The 22,288-nt window shown below is 43.6% G+C and overlaps 8 protein-coding genes across 8 annotated transcripts; 4 read left to right on the top strand and 4 right to left on the bottom strand.

Annotated features, from left to right (window-relative positions):
- Positions 1-744: 744 nt before the first annotated feature.
- Positions 745-2,046, top strand: O0I10_010518 (uncharacterized protein; the record flags this gene model as incomplete). The annotated part of the gene is made up of 2 exons (XM_058490497.1): positions 745-876; positions 946-2,046. 2 exons carry the CDS (start codon positions 745-747, stop codon positions 2,044-2,046), a joined length of 1,233 nt encoding a protein of 410 aa, XP_058338751.1.
- A 268-nt stretch (positions 2,047-2,314) lies between these two features.
- On the top strand, positions 2,315-4,350 carry O0I10_010517 (uncharacterized protein; the record flags this gene model as incomplete). Its single annotated transcript, XM_058490496.1, has 10 exons — positions 2,315-2,369; positions 2,442-2,602; positions 2,731-2,773; positions 2,842-2,897; positions 2,976-3,227; positions 3,328-3,447; positions 3,513-3,591; positions 3,678-3,805; positions 3,898-4,190; positions 4,296-4,350. The coding sequence occupies 10 exons, from the start codon at positions 2,315-2,317 to the stop codon at positions 4,348-4,350; spliced, it is 1,242 nt and encodes a 413-aa protein (XP_058338750.1).
- Positions 4,351-5,430: 1,080 nt separating this feature from the next.
- On the top strand, positions 5,431-6,517 carry O0I10_010516 (uncharacterized protein; the record flags this gene model as incomplete). The annotated part of the gene is made up of 2 exons (XM_058490495.1): positions 5,431-5,935; positions 6,072-6,517. 2 exons carry the CDS (start codon positions 5,431-5,433, stop codon positions 6,515-6,517), a joined length of 951 nt encoding a protein of 316 aa, XP_058338749.1.
- Positions 6,518-6,733: 216 nt separating this feature from the next.
- O0I10_010515 (uncharacterized protein) lies at positions 6,734-8,253 on the bottom strand (the record flags this gene model as incomplete). Its single annotated transcript, XM_058490494.1, has 7 exons — positions 6,734-6,761; positions 6,900-7,207; positions 7,267-7,360; positions 7,431-7,504; positions 7,816-7,867; positions 7,936-8,001; positions 8,060-8,253. The coding sequence occupies 7 exons, from the start codon at positions 8,251-8,253 to the stop codon at positions 6,734-6,736; spliced, it is 816 nt and encodes a 271-aa protein (XP_058338748.1).
- Positions 8,254-9,185: 932 nt separating this feature from the next.
- O0I10_010514 (uncharacterized protein) lies at positions 9,186-10,202 on the bottom strand (the record flags this gene model as incomplete). Its single annotated transcript, XM_058490493.1, has 6 exons — positions 9,186-9,239; positions 9,305-9,427; positions 9,488-9,568; positions 9,633-9,728; positions 9,791-10,114; positions 10,200-10,202. 6 exons carry the CDS (start codon positions 10,200-10,202, stop codon positions 9,186-9,188), a joined length of 681 nt encoding a protein of 226 aa, XP_058338747.1.
- Positions 10,203-10,548: 346 nt separating this feature from the next.
- O0I10_010513 (60S ribosomal protein L11) lies at positions 10,549-11,190 on the bottom strand (the record flags this gene model as incomplete). Its single annotated transcript, XM_058490492.1, has 3 exons — positions 10,549-10,575; positions 10,647-10,676; positions 10,747-11,190. 3 exons carry the CDS (start codon positions 11,188-11,190, stop codon positions 10,549-10,551), a joined length of 501 nt encoding a protein of 166 aa, XP_058338746.1.
- Positions 11,191-12,257: 1,067 nt separating this feature from the next.
- O0I10_010512 (uncharacterized protein) lies at positions 12,258-15,118 on the top strand (the record flags this gene model as incomplete). The annotated part of the gene is made up of 10 exons (XM_058490491.1): positions 12,258-12,358; positions 12,432-12,522; positions 12,580-12,779; positions 12,852-13,070; positions 13,132-13,434; positions 13,492-13,529; positions 13,592-13,849; positions 13,915-14,063; positions 14,133-14,420; positions 14,492-15,118. 10 exons carry the CDS (start codon positions 12,258-12,260, stop codon positions 15,116-15,118), a joined length of 2,274 nt encoding a protein of 757 aa, XP_058338745.1.
- A 3,393-nt stretch (positions 15,119-18,511) lies between these two features.
- O0I10_010511 (uncharacterized protein) lies at positions 18,512-21,494 on the bottom strand (the record flags this gene model as incomplete). The annotated part of the gene is made up of 9 exons (XM_058490490.1): positions 18,512-19,433; positions 19,499-19,646; positions 19,701-20,095; positions 20,164-20,246; positions 20,311-20,467; positions 20,530-20,588; positions 20,646-20,755; positions 20,868-20,969; positions 21,050-21,494. 9 exons carry the CDS (start codon positions 21,492-21,494, stop codon positions 18,512-18,514), a joined length of 2,421 nt encoding a protein of 806 aa, XP_058338744.1.
- Positions 21,495-22,288: the final 794 nt, after the last annotated feature.

Genomic DNA, 22,288 nt, shown 5'->3' with positions numbered 1-22,288 from the left:
CAGCATGTTGTAGATCCAATTCAAGGCAATAGAGTGATACTTGCGTATGTAATGGAGAATAATTTGATGAATGGGGGAGATGAACCCTTGAGACAGCAAACGCGTTACGATTTGCAATTTGCCGATCATCAGAATAGCGTCGTACAACAATACAAGAAAGGCGCAAATCGGACACAGCCGAGAGTTCACGCTCCTCCACGATGAAATTTCCTGATGTGTGCGGTGTGTGTGTGTGTGTGTGTGTGTGTGTGTTTGGATTTGAGTAGTGTATGGGTTGTGATAATACGTATGAGAAAAAGGGTATATAGGTGAAGAGATCTTATATCATTATGACCTTGGTCTGATGATGGGATCACGTCAACGATTGCCAAAGAAGCGTTGTGACATGAAAAGAAGCAGCAGCCATTACTGATCAGCCAGTGATATTAAAAAGCGCATTTTATCTCTTATATCCAATCAATGTCTATACTACACGGGAGATGTGATCGCATATGTATATGGTATTATAGTAGGAAGTAAAAATACATATGTAGGTGACGGATGCAAGACGATGCACGTCTCCAATGCTTCAGGGCAGAAAGAAACTAAGAGAACGATTAGCACGTGGACAGTGCTTTCTCTACCACCGCCGCCGTTTTATGGTATTAATTTTCAAACTTGACCCGGATATTGCTCTTCTTCCACACGACGGCGCTTTGACTCACTCTACTCGTTTTCCCCTTTTTGTTGCTGTCACTTTGACACATGTCAACGACCACTGTTTCCACATTCCGTGAAGGGTGGCTCTACAAGCTCAGCTGGCTGAACATTCACAAGACATGGCGAAGACGTTACTTTGTGCTCAAGGATAATGAACTACGTTACTATAAGCAACCTGTAAGTATACCCAAGTGTGTGTGCGCGTGTACAAGACCATAGTACTCAATGGGAAGGGACCACCATTAGAACGATGTGAAACCGGCGGGTGTCATTGAGCTGAAACACTATCGAAAAGTGAGCAAGCACCCAGTCAAGCAGTCGCCGTATGCTTTTCGAATTGAATCAAGATGCAGGCATCATTTGAACCAACTACTATACGCAGAGAATGGGATGGAAGGACAAGTGTGGATGGAAATGATTCAAGCACACCTTGATAAGCATCTTCAAGCTCAACATCAGTGTGGTGGTGTTGGATCATCATCGTCAACTTATCACAATACCAGCATGACATCGATTGACCAAAACTTGATCTCCAGCAGCAGCAGCAACAACAACAATGATAATGACAACAATGATAGCGTACTTGATAAGTGGCTGGAAAGATTGGATCTTCAAGATGAGAAACCCAACCATAGCAGCGAGGAGCTGGCTCCTTATCAGCAACATGATGCATCCTCTGTCACTTCATCCTCCTCGTCATTTTCATCTTCACGTCGTCCAGTATCATTATCTTTTGCACTTGGATACCAGTCAAACGATTCGCTCGATACCATTGGCAGCAATAGTGTCATTGCTTCCTCAACTTACGATAACTATTCACCAGCACAACCACCCAGCAACAGTATCCATAGCAACAACAACAACAATATCAATACTACCACCACATCATCATTGCCTTTATCACCTGCCTTATCTACTTACAGCAGTAACGATACCCAGCGTCCTTCGTCTGCGTTGCTGGCCAATGCCTTTTCACAAAATGCTCAAACTCGTTTGCGTCGTCGATTGACTACCACCTCGGATAGGATGGTATCATGTCGTCGTCAGCTGCAACATCGTTCACCTCCCTTATCACCACAATCATTGGATACATCAGCAACAACGATGCGACGTCGAGACAATAATGTTGAACAATCATCACCATCTACAGTATCAGCAGTGGATCTCTTCCATTTTGAGCATGAAGATCGACCTCCTCGTTACGCGCGTTATTCGATGGATGCTCTCATGATGCCACCAAGGCACCCTCCACCAACAACCCCTCTTCCTCCTCCACCCCCTACTACTACTACAACTGCTACTGTTCCTCCTCGTCGTTTCTCTACGCATAGTAGTGCAAGATATTAAACCATGATTTACTTTTGTTTGTTTTGGCATCGAAGCTGTCATCCACGAAGTATTGTCATTGGATGTGAAATGATGATGAAAAAGACAACAACCACGTGAGCATGTTGAAACGATCCTCTTCTTGGCATCACCCTTTTGATTGGATAGAGGTAGCTGCTTGGACTTTCCTTTGTTTCACCGGACTCGATTATCCATAACCCAATAAACCAATATATTGATACCTCTTTTGTTCTCTCTCTCTCTCTCTCTCTTTTACACCTTCCACAACATGAAGAATATCTTCTCCAAAAAGATAACACCAACCACCATCACTACCAATGTCGGCAAGTAGCATTGTAAACTCTTCCTTTATCAAGATGCAAACAAGCTCATTCAGTTATACACAACACATCTAGAGAAGGCTACTGATCCCTCCATGCAAGAAATGGACTGGTCCCTCGTCTTTGCCATATGCGATGTAGTCAACAATACCGAGCAAGGTGCCAAGGAAGCTCGTAAGCTGTTGCAGAAGAAGATGTTGGCTGATCAACCACAAACACAAATACTTGCACTCGAGGTATGTAATATGGGGTATTGTTTTTGTTGGGTCCTTTTTTGGAGGGTTGAGGAGGAGGAGGATACTCCATATACAGAAGGATAACATGCTAATTTCATTGTGCGGATAATGGATTTATGCAACAACAGCTACTCGATGCTTTATCTCAAAATTGCCAAGCCAAATTCCAAAGTGAGTGTATTCAAAGCAAAAGTGAAGTTGAATGATGACTGACAGAGATAATCATCATCATCATCTAGGCCAGTTGTCTGCAAAATCATTTGCTGAGGATTTGGACACGTTAGCTACGAGCAAGGTATGTGGATAGATTCATCCGAAATATCATGTTGTAGAACCCAGATTAGGAGAGGTACACTAACCCCGTTCATCATAGTCTTCCAACGATCAAGTTCACAGCAAGCTGGTTACGTGCCTTCAAAATTGGGTGACGCGATATGGTGCTGACCCAGGCTTCATTGGTGTGCATCGTGTCTATGAAAGATTGACGCATGGAACATCACATGCTCCTCCTCCAAGACGTGGCACTCAAAATCTTGTTTTTCGGCTTGCAACCCCAGCACAATTCCAATTACAACAACAGCAACACCATAGACAGCAACAGCAACAACAACAACAACAGCAACAGGTAACATAGATTGGGGCACAAAAAGGGATCGGGATGTTATGCCGAGGATGGGAGATACGCGTCATGGCTGATAGAATGAGTCACTAACTAATTCCATCAGGCTTCTGCGGATCCAGCAAGCGATGTGTTACTAGCCAAGAACAACGCTCAGTTATTCTCACAAACGTTATCATTCACGGATCCCACGCAAGAGGACATTACAAAGAATGAGCTGATACAAGTTCGTGTTTTTATTCCTTCTTGAACGAATGGCATTGCTTATCATGATCTTTTATATACATGCAGGAGTTTTATGGCAAATGCAAAATGTTCCAAAAGATCCTGGCACGACATTTGGAGACCTGCAATGACTCTGATATCATTTGTAAGTTGGTGTGCCGCGCGTGTACACAATATAGCACAGATGTTGTGACACAGAACTTTAACTCTGATGATGTACATGCCCAACAGCGTCCCTATTGGAAGCCAACAGTGAGTTGGTGACGGCCTTTAAGGCGTACGACGATATGCTGGAGCGGCGTGCAATGAACGAAGCAACAAGAAATTCCGAAACACTGCACAACCGAAGCACACGACCGGTAAGACGGGGAGAAAGGAGAAGGAGAAAAAAATGACACGATGATGGAAGCACATATTATCGGGGTTACTGATAAAAGCCAACCCATTGCAGCATCAACAACAACAACAAGAGGGTGATGTCGATTTACTTGGGCTTGGCGATAGCAGCAGTGGAAGTAACAATCCTTTCCATCAACCTCGACCAGCTGATGGTGGTAGCAGCAGCTCATCATCACAACAACCTGCTGTGAATTTCGACCTGCATGGCGGAGGTGACAACAACAAGAATGCAACATCAACAGCAGCACCCTTGGTGGCGGTTGATCCCTTTGATCCATTCGCTGATACGCAACGAGTTGCAGAAGGCAATACATCATCATCATCACCATCATCGGGTGATGCAGGGTAAGTGAGACACACACAAAAGAGAAAGCACACACACACACACACACACACACGCACGCACAGCCATTTTATAACCCATTTACTCACACCAATTTTCTTTTCTAGTCGTTCGACTAATAACTTGCCTCCGCCACTTACCCCTCAAAAGATGTACGAGTAAACCGAATATGAATAATTTATATGCGTCCCGTGAACGAGCAAAATGCTGCGTCGGGCCGTGCGATATACTAGTTATGGGATTCCAATGCAGCTCCCCTTGCACCATGATAATAAATATGGATCCGTGTGAGAGTGAAAAAGAGGAACGTGTGCAGCAATTCTTTGCTAGTGTAACCTGCTTCGCATATTGTCAACTATGGTTTTGTAAAAAGTTGCTACGCTGCCCTAAACCTTACTTTTTATTTGATACTTTCGTCGAAACGGGATCCGACCTCCTTCCTCTCTTTTCTTCTTTTCTCTTTCTGTGAACTCTCTTTCTCTCTTTCTCTCTCTTTTTCTTTCATTTTATTATACACGCACACGCACAAGCATATATACATTTATACATTTTACGCACACATCCTCACTTGTTTCTCCATTTTCATCCTCCTCCCCCCTTACAACAATCCCCTTTAAAACAAGGAGTAACATCTTGTGCCTTGATTGCTACATCATCAATCAACCTCTCGTTCGTTTACACACTACTGCTACGACCATCTTTTTTATCTGTGTTTGCAGCACACAGCCCCTTATTTTTGTACACCAGTCCGTGTGCTCTCTTTGTGTATTGCGCGTGCTTGTGTGGCGTAAGCCGAAACTGTATATGCGTCTTTCTTGTCGGGGTCAACCCTGCTACGTGTAACCAACACAACGTGTAAAATATGCAAAAGATGCATGATCGCAGCAAAGAAAAGAATAATCCCACGACGACCTCTAAACAAGCTCATTTATCGAGCAACAAACGCACGGGCCCTCCTATTCCCTCATCATCATCATTATCAACAAGCCGCCCATCAACTTGCAACAACATCATAAGCGATGAACAACAACGCCGTATTGCTGCAAGAGCAGCCAAGGCCATGGAAAAGCAATTACGTCGACGACAGGATCGTAGGTCCATGTTTGTGTGGGGTGATCGTAAAAAGGTACACACTCAGCACAAGCACCATCACTATTACCACCAACCTGCATCATCAACAACACAAAAAACCCCATTTTCCTCTTTCTCCTTGTTTCTCCTTTACGTTTCATCCACTTATCAATGGGCTTCATAACATCACAGGCCGCCATTCAACGTTTTCCAGATGGTACCGTCGAGATTCATGTTCCTCAAACACTGACACCTGAACAAGAGCAATACGAATTTCCTCCACGATCACGTTTACTCAAGAAGTTAGCAAGTGCTACAGCTGAGCGTAAACGAGTATCTCTAACATTACTAGAAAACGATAACAATTCACACATGCCACCTCCACCTCCACCTATACCAGCACCACACGCAAAGAAACCAGATCAACATGCCATGGATGAGTGGTTTTCTAGTTGCAACGGCAATAATGCTACTACTGCAACAACTAGAAGAAGGCGGACAAGAAGAGGATCAATCTTTGATACATCATCGTTTACCACCAGCAGCAGCAATGTACAACAACATCATCGTCCTCTTGTTCCTTCAACAACTCGTCGCCTAACACAACAACAACATCACACTAAGAATGTAACCACTGCCGTTCATGATGCAATGGCACCGTTGCAAAGCATAACAGGTAAAGTGCTTTTTTTTATATTCTGCTTTGACCGAACCAGCCCCCTTTGGTCTGTTTCATGAGAGTGAATAAGAAATTGACGGTAAATGTGTTGCTCTCCTCTTTTGGGGAACCCCCCTTGTGTTTCATTTAATAGGACAACGCTTGACTCGTTACTCCTCCTTGACCCCACCACCGGAAGACGATCCCGCTCGTAAACATTACGTACCTCGAAAGTTGCTACGACCACCTTTATCCTCATCCTCTACCGTTACATGTTCATCATCATCATTATCGACCATGTCAACAACCTCCACCCATTGCCGTCAACGTCCAGAGGAAAACAAAAAGCGATTTGTGAGGCTAGTGGATGTGTTCCATCAAAAATTACATGAACAGCAACGTTTAGTACACCAACAGCAACATGTTGAAATGACGAGTCCACCTTCCCCACGTCCAACAGCTATTCTCAATAGTCAATACAGGAGCAAAGGAACCACCACCACCAGCATTCGATCTACTTGTAAAGGCAAATACTTGAACTTTGCTCAACACCATAACAACAATCAACGTCGTGCAGCACCCACCGCTATCACTCGATGATCCATGTGTCTGTTCCTGCATTGTTGATCCATATAGTCCTCTCACACACACACTCTTTGTCCATACAAACACCACTGTAAATAGATTACACACACACACAAACACACGTGTTCTTCCATATACACACATTCTTCCCCGTAAATACGGTTGCTTTTGTTTTTTTTCCCTTTTATATGTATTTCTTCACTGTAGTGTTGAAAACAACAACCCTCACAATCACATGACCAAGTCTTTTGTGTATTTTCTTTTGTCAACAAACCATTCAATGCATGATCCCTATTCTTGATTGCACTACTAATCTCTGGGTTCCTCAGGGCTACATGATATGGATATGGTTAGCTCATCATGTCGTTCAACATTGAAATGATTAGAGAATCCTTACCTGCGCGAAGGGGAACGAGAAGGAGGAGTACGGGAACGGCTACGATCTGCTGCAGGGCTACGATCATCTCCTCTACGAGGTTCATCTTCAGGTGTACGAGAGCGAGAACGAACATCTTCATCTTCACGATGACGGCTACTACGATGACGCGAAGAACGACGTGGTGAAGGAGAGCGAGAGCGTGAAGGAGAACGGGATCGAGAAGGAGTACGAGAGCGCGAATATCTGCTACGGCGAGATGAACGACGACGTGGAGAACGGCTACGTGATACAGAACGACTACGAGAACGACGTGACGAACGACGATCCTAGATTCAATGATGAGATACCATTGTTGTATAAAGTTTGGATGTTTGAATTTACATACCTCGAACAATCGAATACGTTGGCCATTAAGATCAGCATCATCCAACTTTCTCAAAGCATATTCCATATCAGAGCGATGGGCAAATTCAACCACACTATAAATAGGATAAGTCCATGAATAAAATGTTGCTTGTAACATGATTAAAGAAGAAAAGGAAACCTTACCCTTCACCAGGACGACTGCGAATGATATCAGCAAATGTCACTTCACCTGCTTTACGCATCAAATCCTTGAGATCCTATTGGTATGGGCAGACAAGGCACAAAAAAGAGAGCCGCGGACCATGGGAAGAGAGAGAGAGAAGATTGATTTAGAGAAACGATTCGTTGTTGTCCCAGTTTTGCCCCACAAGAAAGGAAAAGAGAGAAGAGAGAGAAAGGATCCAGGGAGAGCATCCATTCAGAGGGGTGGATAAAAGGACCAAGAGCCACCAAACCAATCGACCAAATGGGGAACAATAAAAGAGGTTCAAGAGACATGGGATCTCTTTGTCATCCTCATTTTCATCATCCCTCTTCTTTTTTGTGGGCGTATTGCAATGATTCGTACCTGCCAGCTGGTGCCACTAGGGATGTCTTCAACAAAGAGACGATACGAACGACTACAAAGAAGTGCATGATATCAGTGGTTGTTGTTGTGGTTGCTATGGTGGTTGATATGCTATCATACCGATCATCACGACGACGACGATCTTCACGGCCACGACGAGTACCACGAGCAATCTCCACAATGATTCTAAAAGGTATCCATATCAATACATACATTCATTGTATCGATATGACGAATAGCTTACCTTTCACCTAAAAAGTCCTTGCCATGGAAATCGTACACGACATCCTCAGCATCTCTAGGATCCTTGAATTCAACAAAGCCGTAGCCGTTCTTGATGTTGATTTCACGGATATCGCCGTATCCCTTGAAGAGACGTTCCAAATCACGTTCACGTGCGTCACGAGCAAGACGTCCAATATAAACACGAGTAGCCATGAGGGAAAGACGAATGAGTTGGTGTGTGAAAGCAAAAGTGCGTTCTTGCTTCCAAGCAACCACGATTGTTTTCTACGCTCTGCGGACTTGCATGGCTTGAACCAATGGTAAGCGTCCATCAATCAATGCATAGCAAAATCCGAACATTGACTTTTTCCCTTTCTATACCACAATGTCTGCTTGTGCCACACAACAATCGTAAGCACTCGTTTATGGATTCCATCATGCATTGGATTCAGCGGTGTCGTCGTACATACGTGTTTCCAAGAAGATCTGTGTCGGCAGGGAACAGGTTATCACCATGCTGAGTAGATGTACTAAAATAGAACAATATCATGCAGCTGTATACAATGTCCACATCCGTATTCCTTATAATAAAACCCACCATGTAAACCTTTCTTTTACTTTGGTCCTAGAGCTAGGAATGTTTTTAATAGGTGAATCAAATGTAAACTTTGTTCATCCATATCCCACCTATCCACCTAATCAGTGTTTGAATTTACATCATGCACCCTCCTCTCACTCATTCAGCTCATAGGATATCGAAAACCCACTCCAAAACATGGATCTTTTACATGTCATAGCATAAGCCTATTCTATAATATGTATTGGAAAGTACGATGTCTTTGAATTGAGTCATTCTAGGTGGGGGGTTGGAATCCATCTACTGGGAAGATACACAGGAACACAATTTGGATCGCAATTTCTCTTATGTAAACGAATGATGTCGTGCAATAACGTGATCGAGCTTTGATGATGATGATGATGATGATGATGATGATCACTATCCATGTGTGTGCGCTTGCTCATTTTCAAGTTATCACAGAGGATCGTAAAGCAGCAACATCCACGACAATGAAAAGACAAAAGACATAACGCAAATCACATTCCACATTTATCACATACAAGTAAAAGAAAACAATTGTGCAGCATTACTGTGACGATGGGGGTCTACCATAAGGACCGCCTTGAGGAGGATATGGAGGCTATTAAACAAAGATGATTAACAACGCTTTTTGTATAGCCCATTGTTTCCTTTCTTTTCTCTTACCATCCCGGGCCTGAAATTGCCTGGAGCGCCTGGTGGGGGTGGGGGTGGACGAAATCCAGGTGGTGGAGGTCTGAAGTTTTGTGGTGGCATACCAGGTGGTGGCCGGAATCCAGGTGGCATAGGCTATATAAATCCATATATGAATATCAAAATTCCATAGTACAATTGTCCATTGATACTTACGCCTTGACCAGGTGGAGGCATAGGTGGCCGACCATAAGCAACAGGGCCAGCTTGAATACCACCAGGTCTTGGTTGCATCATCTACAATGTACATGTAGCATTTAATATCAAAGGTCTTACATAGATCACGCATACCCAATGTTACCTGTGGAGAAGGACCACCAACACCTCTTACAGGACCTGCCAAACCAGTCATTGGAGCACCAGGAGGAGGAGCTGCAGGCAAACCACGTCCAGCTGGCTAAAAAAATGACAACCCCAATGATGAATAACTCGTCTCTATACATCCCATGGATTACTTACTCTGCCAATACCCATGCCTGCTGCCATTGCAGGTCCTCGTAACTTTGATTCTTGTGCTTGTGGAGGAGGGGGGCCATCTATGCTGATACTGACAATCGTCTCGCCTCTTAGGATAACCAAGCCAAGTGTTCGTTTCTGTTCAAGCTCTTCTTGGTCTGCTTTTTTGCCCTTTGGTTTGATCTTGCGGAACTCTTCACAATCAGCGAGCACCAAGTTCATATGTTTGTCGAAAGCAAGCATTTGACCCGTCAATGTACGCGAATCCGACAAGGTGATACGGAGACGGTAGTTGATGATATTCGTCATCTTCGATCCTTTGGACGACTACACAGGACAAGCATTAGCAAGCGGCTGCCAATAGAGCATGGTCATGTAGATCGGATGCTGTTGACTCGTCTTCAAGGCTTACCATGGTGGCTATATTATTTCTTTCAATGGAATGACGATCGATTGGGTGCGCTGAAAAGGAACCACACACACCACAACCAGCGCTCACTCGCGTCTCCCAGCGAGACTACTATTGATTGGCTATTTGGTGGCTGAGCAAGTGGTTTGTGCCTCGATGCTGCATGATCCCCCCACCCCCATTGACATGTACACACACACATGTACATTCTATATCTTTATATCACACACCATTCCATTCCATTATCAAATAAATCTCATTATACATCATATTGCTGCTGATAGTAATCATGCTTTCATTTTCGTTTCAAAGATCGTTTTATTGACGCGCACAAAAAGACAAGTCGATAAACTTATTTGTTGAGGATGATACCATCGAACTAAAAAAGGAATTCATGTGTTAATCGCTATTCATGGCATACTCCAATTCCCTCGAGATTCAAATACTTACGCGAGACTTGAACCAATCCATGGATTCCTCCTAAAGAAAATACCCATCCCATGTTAGAGCTATGTTGGTGTGATGTGAAATCGTTATTATTCCATTTTACCTTCTTGATGCGGTGGTTGAAGCCAACGGTGCTCTTTTGGTGCTTGCGACGAGCAACACGGTAACCAGGACGACCCATGACGACAAAGTAGTCCATACCGTAGATACCAATGGAAGGATCATACTTGATACCCAAATCGATGTGCTCATCGATACCAAAACCAAAGTTACCAGTCTCGGAAAAGTTGCGAGCACGAAGTTCGTATTCCTTGACCTTCAAACCACGTTCCAAGATTTCCTCAGCCTTGGGGCCACGGACGGTAACGTGAACGGCAATCTTTTCGTTACGACGAATACCAAAGGTACGGACAGTGTAACGAGCCTTGGAGTAAACGGGAGTTTGACCAGTCAATTGTTCAAGCACCTTGGCAGCACGGGTGAGACGATCACCAGACTCGCCAACGGAAATGTTGAGGACGAGCTTCTCGATGCGGAGACCACGCATCTTGTTGGTTTTGGCGGTTTGTTCGGCACTCTATATATACGTGTGGGTACACAATATGGATATAGGTAGATATTGTTAATCCATCGGCTCTATCCATTCATCCACTCTTCATCTCGATTGCATCTCATCCATCCATCCATCTGCTTAAAGGTAACAGAAGGAATCATTTGGATAGGTTGTGCTGATAATCGTACCATTGCTGATGGGTGTAGCCTAGAGCGTTGTCTGTTGGCGGAAGAGAAGGAGCCATCATTTCCACCAGCGTGTAACTTATTGGCCACGCTCGATTCCCTGCCACAACTGGGGTTGAAATTCAAGTAGCTACCCACTACATACCATATTCTACTCCTCTAATCGTTGCCTAGCAACCCCCCATGTCACTTGTCAATCATCATAAAACCTCCATTAGCAATGACATCTTGCTTAATGACTTGCTCGTTTAATGATATTGGAAGATCGATACACCTATGCAACATTGAATCATCATCAAGCAGAATTATGCATGATCTATCTTAATTACTACTATCACACTTCCTTCATGTCATTCAAGTAACCATTCAATCATCACCTCTTGATTACTAAAATGGGTCTAGATAATGGATAGATGATCATTTGCGTTATCCATGTATATGATGGTACGATGAGATGCTATTGTTGTTTGCCTCTACCACTGCCACTGCTGGTTGTCATTTGAAAGTATAGAAAAAGGAAGATCATACATGAGATCATGGAAACATCAAACCAGGTATTGGTTGATCACCAATGCATAGAGACAACGTCATGCACCCTATGCATAATCCCGCTTTTCCACCCAACAACCTTTTCTTTCATGTCATGATCATTGGATTGATGATTAAGGATATGACTACAATGCTAATCTTATCACTGCCTTTATTACGACAATGAAGCAATCTGGGGGAATTTGCAAAAGTTGGGCGCTTTAGCTTTGGGTGGTGCAACAAACGACATGCAGGACAGGTGACACAAAGAGCTCAACGTCGTTTACAATTTCTGGAGCCGCGTTTCAAGCCCACTTTTATCTTTTCTTCCCTTTCCATAGCCTTGTCATGTTGGAGCGAGATGTCAACAATACTCGCCTTGCACTCGCCAGTCCGCGTACATTGGGCCTTACTCCAGATCCAAATGCGCCTCCTTTAGAACCTCGATGGTAATGACCCCAGTTCAAACGATCGCCCCCTCCTCTTCTTCCCTCTTGCTCAAGATTGTTTCATTTCCAAAAGGTTTTATGCAGTTGACAGTACACGATCCAAGAAGCTCAAATGGGTGGCATTTTCAAAGAGGGATTCTGAAGCATTGGAGAAAGCTCTAGAGGTAAAGCAAGCATGAAGCTATGCATAGCAACAAACTGATAAGGGGGGTGGGGTTTAGTCCAAAGACATGTCAACCACTGTGCCCGTCAATGAAGATCATTTATTTGATGTCAAGGTCTTTTATCGTACATTATCGCCAGTCTATTGGGAAGGACCCACATACCCTGTACGGCGTGCAACATGGTTTATGCAATCCGATGGCTCTAAATGGGTGCCATGCGAGGAGGCACTTGCTCAGCAAGTAGAAGCGGGATATCGGTAAATGTCAATGATGAGGTGTGGATGATGATGATGCTAATAAGAATGGTAATACTCACACTCTTAATTTAGCAAGTACAAGCCTTACAGTGATCCAAGCCTAGCAGTCAATGGTAAACGTAAGGAGGATGCATCAGCAGCAGCAGCAGCAGCATCGACCACAACACTCGAGGAAGAGAAATTGGAGATAGCGTTGGCAAGTCAACCTGTTGAGAAGCAATGGAATTTACTTGGGCCTTATTTGGGACAATACGTTGCGTACACGGGTCCACATACTGCATGGCTTTTATCGTAAGGTATATCAATCTATCTATTCAAGAAGAGGAACTCATCAAACGACGTCATATTATAGAAATAGCACTAGCAGCAAATTGGCCAAAAGCATCATCACACGCCTCACCAACAAGCAAAATCTCGGTGGTACAAGGCTGGTGCGTGGATATCAGGAGACCACTGACAGACAATTACGAGGATCCAAGTCATCGCCCTCCCTATCAACATTACGTAAAGCTGCTGAGGAACAAGAAGGACAAAGTGTTCATGATGACGACGCTATTTGTATCGAAGCACCAGGGGCTGATGATACCATCAAAGTGGGTGATGAGGATGGTGAAGAACCTCGTCAGATTGATCATTTGGTCTTTGTTATACCCGGGTAAGAGGAAAAGAGGAATGTGGCGTGGCTAAGAGGCTCATCATGTGATTTATATAGGGCTGGTCAACGATTTGCTGGTCAAAGTTTCATTGATGGTATGCTGCGTTTATGCAAAAAATATCCTGGGTATACAAGGCTAACAGGACCACCACCACAGATGTTGACAATTTGCGGAGAGGAGTGAAATCGGCTTATGCTGCTGCAATACGTTCGGATCGACCCAATGGTATTCAATTCTTACCAGTGCCTTGGCGTCAGGAGATCAAATTTGGTATATCGCGTGAAGAAGGATTACAGCACACTGAAGCGGACCTTGGTATGCCTGATGGCGATGATGGGTGTCCCACTTTGGAGGAGTTGACAGTCGACAGCGTACCCAATATCCGGTCACTTGTATCCAATGTCATTATGGATAGTAAGTATACATTGCTTTAGAGATGGGTAGCGTTTGAAGCTAACACATTTACTGTATCATCTTAGTTCCTTTATATCTCACGCCAAAATACCGCGAGCAAATGACCACATCGATTTGCAGACTTATCAATGGCATCTATCTACAATACATCAAGAGGAATCCAGACTTTTTGGAGAGGAATGGAAAAGTATCCGTGGTGGGCCACTCTCTTGGTGTAAGTATGATCAATTCAAGTAGATGCATTCTTTCATTAATCAAGAGGTGCTTTTTCATCAATTTGCAGGCTCTTATTGCGCTTGATATGCTCTCTTTACAACCTGTTACACCACCTCCTGATAAAGCAAGCATGCTCGCTGCCTTGAAGCAACCAGATCTCTTGAAGCAGTATCAAAAATCCAATGCATTGCTCTTCACTGCAGAGAACTTTTTTGGACTTGGATCTCCAGCCGGCGTGATGTTATTAGTCAAGGGCACTCGCGTAGCATCAAGAAAGAGCAAAAGCTTTCGTGGTCAAGAGTCATCTCAATGTTGTTACCCAGCGGTAAACAATTTGTACAATATCTTCAACAGGGTATGTATAGTAGCAGTAGTAGCGGGTGTACCAGGTGATGGATAAGATGGCTGATGTACCGTTTTATGTAGTCTGATCCGGTGGCGTATCGACTTGAGCCGCTTATTTCCCGCCAATACAGTGCAAACTTCAAACCAGCAATGATACCACACATCAAAGAACTCATCATGGATAAGAAAAAGGGCAAACGTGCAAGTGGTTCGGGTGGATTAACCAATCGAGCGGGTGCCATGTATGAATCCATCAAATATGGTCTCACAGCGAATCTTGTGATGCGAGGACTTGGACTATCCAAACAACAAATGTATGAGGATATGCAATCAGCCAACAGCAGTGATGATGATGCAGCTGTATTCGATCAATTGACAACAGCACAACAACAAGATTTGAGCGTCCCTGAAAATATTCGATCGCCTACCCATTCACGATCCAGTAGCGATTCAGCTGTCATGATCTCCATGTGGAACAATTCACCTGCACGACAATCACCACCTCCTCCATTGGCAGATAATACATCACCTTATTCGGATGGTGCACGTCGCTTACGATTACTCAACGTGACTGGAAGAGTTGATTATTGTTTACAAGAGAACAATCTAGACAATCCTTATTGGAGCGCATTGGCCACCCATCTCAATTATTGGAAAGATCCAGATGTAGCAGCATTTTTGGCAAAAGAAATCTATAGAGATCACTGATTCCCCCTCACCAACTTCTCATTTCCTTGCATTCCTTCTTCTCACCATTGCCCAATTTACATACATAGAACCCAAGTTGATACATAAAACGCCAACCTATTGTATATTCTTGAGCTACATAATTACCTATTCTTTGTGGCAGAGTGGATGAGTACAATGTTAATGGATGTGGATGGTACAAAGGAGAAGTATTCATATTATGCCGTGTATCTCCCGCCTTGCAAGAACTAAATCACAAAAGAGGAGTGTGTGTATCTAATCACAAAGAGGAGATGGATTACACTATTGAGTATCGCCTTTGTTCAAGGCACAATGAATCAACCAGATCCCTTTCTCACTTTCTTTCTTTTTTTGTTTATCACAGCATTTAAAAGTGGATATACTTCTACAACACAATGCATCAAGTGCCACTCACGCGACAAGGTCTAACTTAGGAAGAAGGAAGATCTTATAGAAACTTAGTATTCGTTAAAGTAATCCTTTAATCTTAGATCATCCACAAGAGATAGATTGAGAAGTACACAAAGAATTGCTTCAGGGGGAGATACATCAACTTGGAAAATGTCTATCCTTTGGGGTACATTGTGAAAAGGCCAATGGATGGATCTGAGGTGGTGAATTGTATGCATGATGGTGTGTCAAGACATGGAGTAGGATGATGATGGCTCTACGTGGTTGATAGTTGATACATTGCACAGATAATGATGATAGTAGTTGCCGTGGAATAGCGTGTAAAGTGGGATAATTGAATGCACCAATCGTTCACGATAATAAGATCAAACATAATGGTCCAATACACTATGGATGCATAAGAACATTCCACACTTTGTATATATCCAGATCCTTCCATCCCATGTACCATACCAATATCCATATCCAAAGCAACCCGTATGTATTGAAGCAAGTTGGTACGCGTAAATCAAGTCGCTTCTACATAATGGCTATCTGCTGTTCATGTAAAAGAAGGCTGCAAGACAAGTTGCTGCAAGTTGCTTGAGACAACGGGGTGTAGCCCTTGCTGTGCGTTTGGTTGCGGCAGAGGAATGTGCAAGAGCATGTGTTGTAGTAGAATGACAAGGTTGTAAACGCTGCTTGAGACAATGGAACGAATCGCAACTGCTGGAATGAACGCTGTTACGATTGGTCGTGGTAGAGGAATGTGCAAGAGCTCGTGTTGTGTCAAGAGATTCGTGTGTTGTGGAAGAGTGACAAGAAGGCTGCGTACATGCTCATGAACTTGCCATTCAGACAAAGACAATCGGATCAAGAGGGTTATAGGATTGACATGGTGGGTTGAAGCAGGACAATGGTTCGCAGGTGGTAGATGTACTTGAATGGGCCAACAGTTGAGAATGGGAGGAAGAGAGAAGATGTGGTGAGTGGAAGAAGTGGAAATTAAGTAGTTTTTTTCTAATGCTTGGATGATACTTCTTTGTACAAGCGTTGTTCAGTCAAATCCTCTCGGATCAAGAAAGTTAAAGGATGGTGATGATGGACTGGAGCAAAAGATGCAGAGGGTCGTGTTGTGTAACACAGCTACGTTTGCATGAATGAAAGGGTCAATGTATAATTACTTTATGGATCATCTAGGAGCAGGCATGTATTGCTAGCTAACGGCCACTTTTATCCAATCATCATTGTTGCGAGATCCACTGCATGGGAACGATGTCCCTGCTCCAGACATTCATTTCCATGATTAAAGTAGGTTGATCCGAGCTGATTTGACTGAGCTGCGGTCAAAGAGAGATTACATCACTCTCGACATCAAGCACGCTCGATGTAGCTCAACCGATGTAATCTTGTGTGAGCGTAACTCAACCAAATCAACTCGGATCAACCTAATTTAATCATGGAAATGAATGTCTAGAGCAGGAGCATCGTCCACCTACAATAGAATGCACAAAAGTTGGGAATGCACAAAAGTGGCTATTAGCTGCCAATGTATGACATAAAAGTGAGGGTTGTGTACCTGTCATGCATTGTCCCTGAAGTCCTGACTTTTTAGCTGAGTAACCCAAAGAGGTCCTTCTGCATCTTTGGCTCTCCAGGGTCTAGCTACTTGGCAATGAACAAAGACCACTTCTCATATAGCATCACGCTTATAAACATAAAGGTGCCTGTATCTCTAAACTTTACAATGAAACGTGAGGTTTTTATTAGAGCAATGGGCTCGGCTTGGACAACAGCACCTTGTATGAAAGTTTTGCGTTCATCGTGGCCAATCCCAGATTTCGCAATGTCGCTACCAGCCAAACTGGATCTGGGGGTCGACCTCTTCGACGACGACGACCAAAAAATATTTTTTGGGCTGTTTGCGACATTGAACGCGAAACTTTCACACAAGGTGCTGTTGGCCAAGCCGAGCACATTGCTCTATTCAAAACCCCACGTTTCATTGTAAAGTTTGGATATACAGGCACCTTTATGTTTGTAAGCGTGATGCCATATGAAGAGTGGTCTTTGTTCATTGTCAAGTAACTAGAGCCTGGCACAGCAAAAGATGCAGAAGCATTTGTTGTGCAACTAAGCCGAGAAGTCGGGACTTGACAAGAGTCAATCTTATTGGTGAAGATTGCATAACGGTTCCTGCCCCTATAGTAAGGGTCTGCCTTTGAAAGACCGTATGGAAACATGGTATAGTTAACAAGCCAAAAATACATCCGAGAGTATCGTGCGAAAGGGTAACAGGGGGATGGCATTGCTTGTCTCCAGGGATTGTACTCATTCAAGATCATACATACAAGACAAGGGCACATGCTGAAAGTTGTCATAAGCATATGCATGTACTCGTTTCACGTTGTATCAAAGCTCACTTTTTTCCTAAACGTAATGACTTTAAGCTTTCAATGGATCAAACTTCTGTAACAAGCTCTATTGTTGAGTACCATTACTATGGGTTTATTATCTTTGAAAATACAAGCGTCTATCTAAACTTGTGTACAATCCTGAGAATGGCCACTGCCTGCTGTCTATCAGCATATGAACAAGGAAGCTTTAACGAATGCAATATGATAAAAGCAACCAAAGCGTCTCGATACAATTATATAGATGATGCAATCTCGCTTTCCAACCTTCACATTTGTATCCACCTTTCATCCCTGGTACCAATCACGTGGGTCACATAGAATCAGCGTGTATTATTGTGGCATTGTATTCGAAAGTTTATGTACGATCAAAGTGAACAACCAGGTCCGTACGTAGTATACCCTTCAAAGCCATATGACATTTACATACATCATCCCAAAAAAAAGCCCCATCGCTGTCAAATGCTCCATCCATATCTAATAAACCCACCTTCCCCTCTCCCATTGTCCATTGTAAAAGTCTCGAAACATGGGTTCTAGGTATGTACATTTTTTGAAGATATAAAAATAACGATATTGGGTTGATTGACTAGAGCCGCCGAACTGCACGATAGGCACCTGAGCGTTCTCCAACGATATCAGCATTCACGCTTTGTAATCCACGAAGAAAGTCACCAAGATCATCCTCTTCATCCTCCTCCTTATCCTGATGCATCGATCGGGGATCAATGCAAATTGATGCAGGACGGCCTTTGCTGCGTAGATTGATGATTTCTGGGGGATGGTGGATCTTTTGGCCGCAATAAAGTGAGGATGTGGAGCTGAGAGAGCGTGCCAATTTACGATTCTCGGATGTGATGGCTGTGGGTGATGGTACTCCATGACACGAGGATGCGGCTGATGATGTTGGTGTTGTCTTTTGATTGAGACCTGGTAGCGGAGTGGAATTGGAGATAGTGGGAAAGGTGGTTGAGATGATAGGACGTGAATGGCTGATGGTGGGTATTTTAGGTGCTTGATGATGGTGTTGGTAATGTTTTCCAACCATCCAATCATTGCTGATATCCAGGCTACGTCGATTGTTGTTGTTGTTGTTTTGTTGTTGGGCAACAATGGGACGAATAATGACACTGGGTGTTAACGAGTTGCGTCGATTGTTGTTGGTGCGATCATATTCATCTACAGCTGCTGCGTCGGCGACTGCCATATTATGGAGATCGGCGCTTTGTGATTTACGATGCCGTAAACTGGGAGTGCCAGCTGCTGATGACATGGATACAGATCGATAATGCAATGAGTTTTGTGGACCAGGTACATTAGCTTGGGGAGTGGTGACGGGAGATGAACCAAAGGATGTTGATCGTGTTCGAATATTTTGTTGTAATTTTGGTGAAAGTGCTGTTGGAGTTGACGATGTCGAAAGTGTGGATACACTTGAATTAGCATCATGCAAGGAGAGTGGATCAGCTTTGAGAAAATCCGATGCAGCTTTGAGCGTGACAAGTACGAAGCTGCAATAACACAAAGTCAGCCAAAAAAGGGGGGGCAAGTGAGGATAGGAGATGATAATAGTTACCTATGCTCAGATCTTTCAATAAGAGAAAGGCGAAAATGCTCCATATAAAAAGCGAGGCTAGCGATACGAGGAATGCGGCTGTGTACAAGGATATATGCAAACAATGGTATCATTTCATCAGCTGTCACCGGTGAATCATCTTCTTTGGCTAGATTGGTCAATGCATCTCATTTTTCTCACTCATTTTAAATAAACAACTTACCATCTTTGATCATAGTGACGGATGTACTTTGAATATAATCCGAAACGGCTGCGGTGATCAGGTCCAATGTCATACGAACACATGCAAGCTTTTCCAATGGGGTGAATGCCAGCTGATCACCCGATGTATTTTGCAGCACTGGGGCAGCGAGTCTGTCATCATCCACCGAAATCGGTCCCTCTGTTTCGGTATCCACTCGGCGAAGACAAGCGATAGCAGCCTCAAAGCACTCTAATGGCATATCGGCCATAGGATGGCTCACAAGGTATCGATCAAGGGTGATGGTCTCCCGAGCATAAGCCCTGCATATGGAATCCAAGTAGTTATCCTGAGATTGCAAAATAGCACGCAACGACTGAACCCAAATCTTCTCGTACAGGAACCCCATGACAACGCTATTAACATGTGTTTTGCATCAGCTCTCTCTGTGTGTATGGTTCGTTTAGCATTAAAGTATACTTACTTTTCCACTAGTTCCAAAAAGTGATCATGCTCAGCTTGGATCCGACATGCTTCTCGTAATCGGCTATTCTTTTGCAGAATGGTCTAAGCAAAAGATAATGTAAGTCGTTTTGAAGACATCTATCTACGTAGCCATCCATCTACTTACTCGATAAGCTTTACCATACATGTGTTGGATCTTATCCACGGTATACTGATTGAATCCACGAATGTAGACATAGGTGTTGACAAACTTTTGGACGCCCATTTGTAGCTCATACATTGCTTCAGCGTTCTCTGGGAGCATGTTGAGAAAATCAAGGTCACTGGATCAAACTGAGTTGAATGCGTGCGGATTGATAAACATCACTTGACAAGAGAAACTTACGTTTTCGAGTTGCGCACGGTTGGGATTGAGAGAGTATTCGGGCTTCGTGGTTGAGGAGGCTAAAGACACGAATAAGTACTTCTTGTTGACTCTTTGATATCATACATCGTACGTACCAAAGGATCACCTTCCAAAGCTCTGTCGATCAATAGGACTCGTATCTTTTTCCTTCCAATGTAAACCCATTCCTCAGCCATCACATAGACTGCACGTGGATCCTTGAAACCTATCTCAAATCAGGATCATGTTGACATTTATAAAAGGGGGTGTGTGTGTGGGAGGGCTTGTTTTGTGCACATGAGAGAGAGAGAGAAAAAGAGAAAAAGAGATCCACTTACCTGACACAGTGCTGATGATCGGAAGTTCAATAGAAATCACTTTGCCGTTAGCTGCTTGGAATTGTCCTTGATAATAGGGTGATGGATTGTACGAGTGTGTCTCTAAAGAAGTGTGCAAGAGCTTGTAATCAGAACCAGCGGGTTTCCTTAAATGGGTGCTAAGTAATTTATGCAGCGTTTACCGATAAAGTCTTTGGTGAGTATCATGCCTTCCACGGCTCTTGAATGAGGGATACAGACGACAGTGGAGCGTGAGAAGACCAAGTTGAAGTGAGATCGTATGTAACGATAGAAGCGATTCTCGTCCAACTCTTCGGGTTCTAATGACATTGTGGGATGGGCTCCAAGGGAAGTGGGGCGGGATCGAGAGGTTGTTGACGAAGTTGGAGAAGGATTCCGAGAGCAAGGTGTTCCTCTGGACTGTGTCATGGCAACCAATGTTGGATAAGGTTGATCTCTACTATCGCTATCGCTGCTAATGCCTGACGAGGAGGAATCGACTGTCGTTGTTGGTAAAATCCCTGTAGTTACGGGTGTTGTTGATGGCAATGACTGATGCGTGGTGGCATTGTTGTCTCTTTTCTTTTTAGCGCTGCTTCTGAATAGATAAGGAATTGCAAAAGACATGTATGGGTGGGTGCGAAGAAAGAAGAAAGAAAGGGCCAGGGGCTTTCCAACGGGAATGAAATTGCCGCAGCTTGAGGACGCCCCATCCAAATACAGATATGAGAGTCATTTTTAACGTTGCTGTGCTTGTTGCCATATCAACAATCCCATTATGCTTTTTCCATAGCAATCTTTATGGAATCATACAATAAAACACATTATCATTGTCCTAAATAGCTGACAACCTGATTCATGGATGAAACAAGTTTCTTGTTCCCCAACGTACTACAACGAACCACAAACTGATCCGAGGAACACCCCATTTGTGGGTGGCACAAGAGGTGTTGCAGGCACAAAAAGGGGGCCCTTTGTCAATAGGGCACTTGAGCACGCTTATTCCTTCTCCTGTTGTGTCTAACACAAGGTTCATTCTATTCACACGCCCTAAAATACTACACAATGAGGTAAATAAATGTGTCTACGTGCACCTGAATGCGACCAAGCCATTGTGCTAAATGATGCTGTTGTTGCAAACCCAAGCCGTTAACATTCTAAAATGGCAATGTCGTCCTTCCGTGTAATGCCGTATTGACCACGAGATCTTGCTACACATGGACACAAATGGGCGGGCAAAAAATGATGTAAGTTTGGGGAAAAGAGGGTTTCACGTTATTTGCGTTTCATCATGTGTCTCGCATCGTATCCTACCACATGCCACTTTTTACTGATAAAAGTATACACAACATGATGATCGACGTTTTGTTTTTCCTATGTAAATGTTGAAGGCGCATAGCTATGATAAGAAAGGGTGATAT

The sequence above is a fragment of the Lichtheimia ornata genome, assembly GCF_029851405.1.
Source record: "Lichtheimia ornata isolate CBS 291.66 chromosome Unknown scaffold00071, whole genome shotgun sequence".
Classification (NCBI taxonomy): domain Eukaryota; kingdom Fungi; phylum Mucoromycota; class Mucoromycetes; order Mucorales; family Lichtheimiaceae; genus Lichtheimia; species Lichtheimia ornata.
Note: the sequence above shows the minus strand (reverse complement) of the source record. Positions and strands in the feature narration are given on the sequence as shown.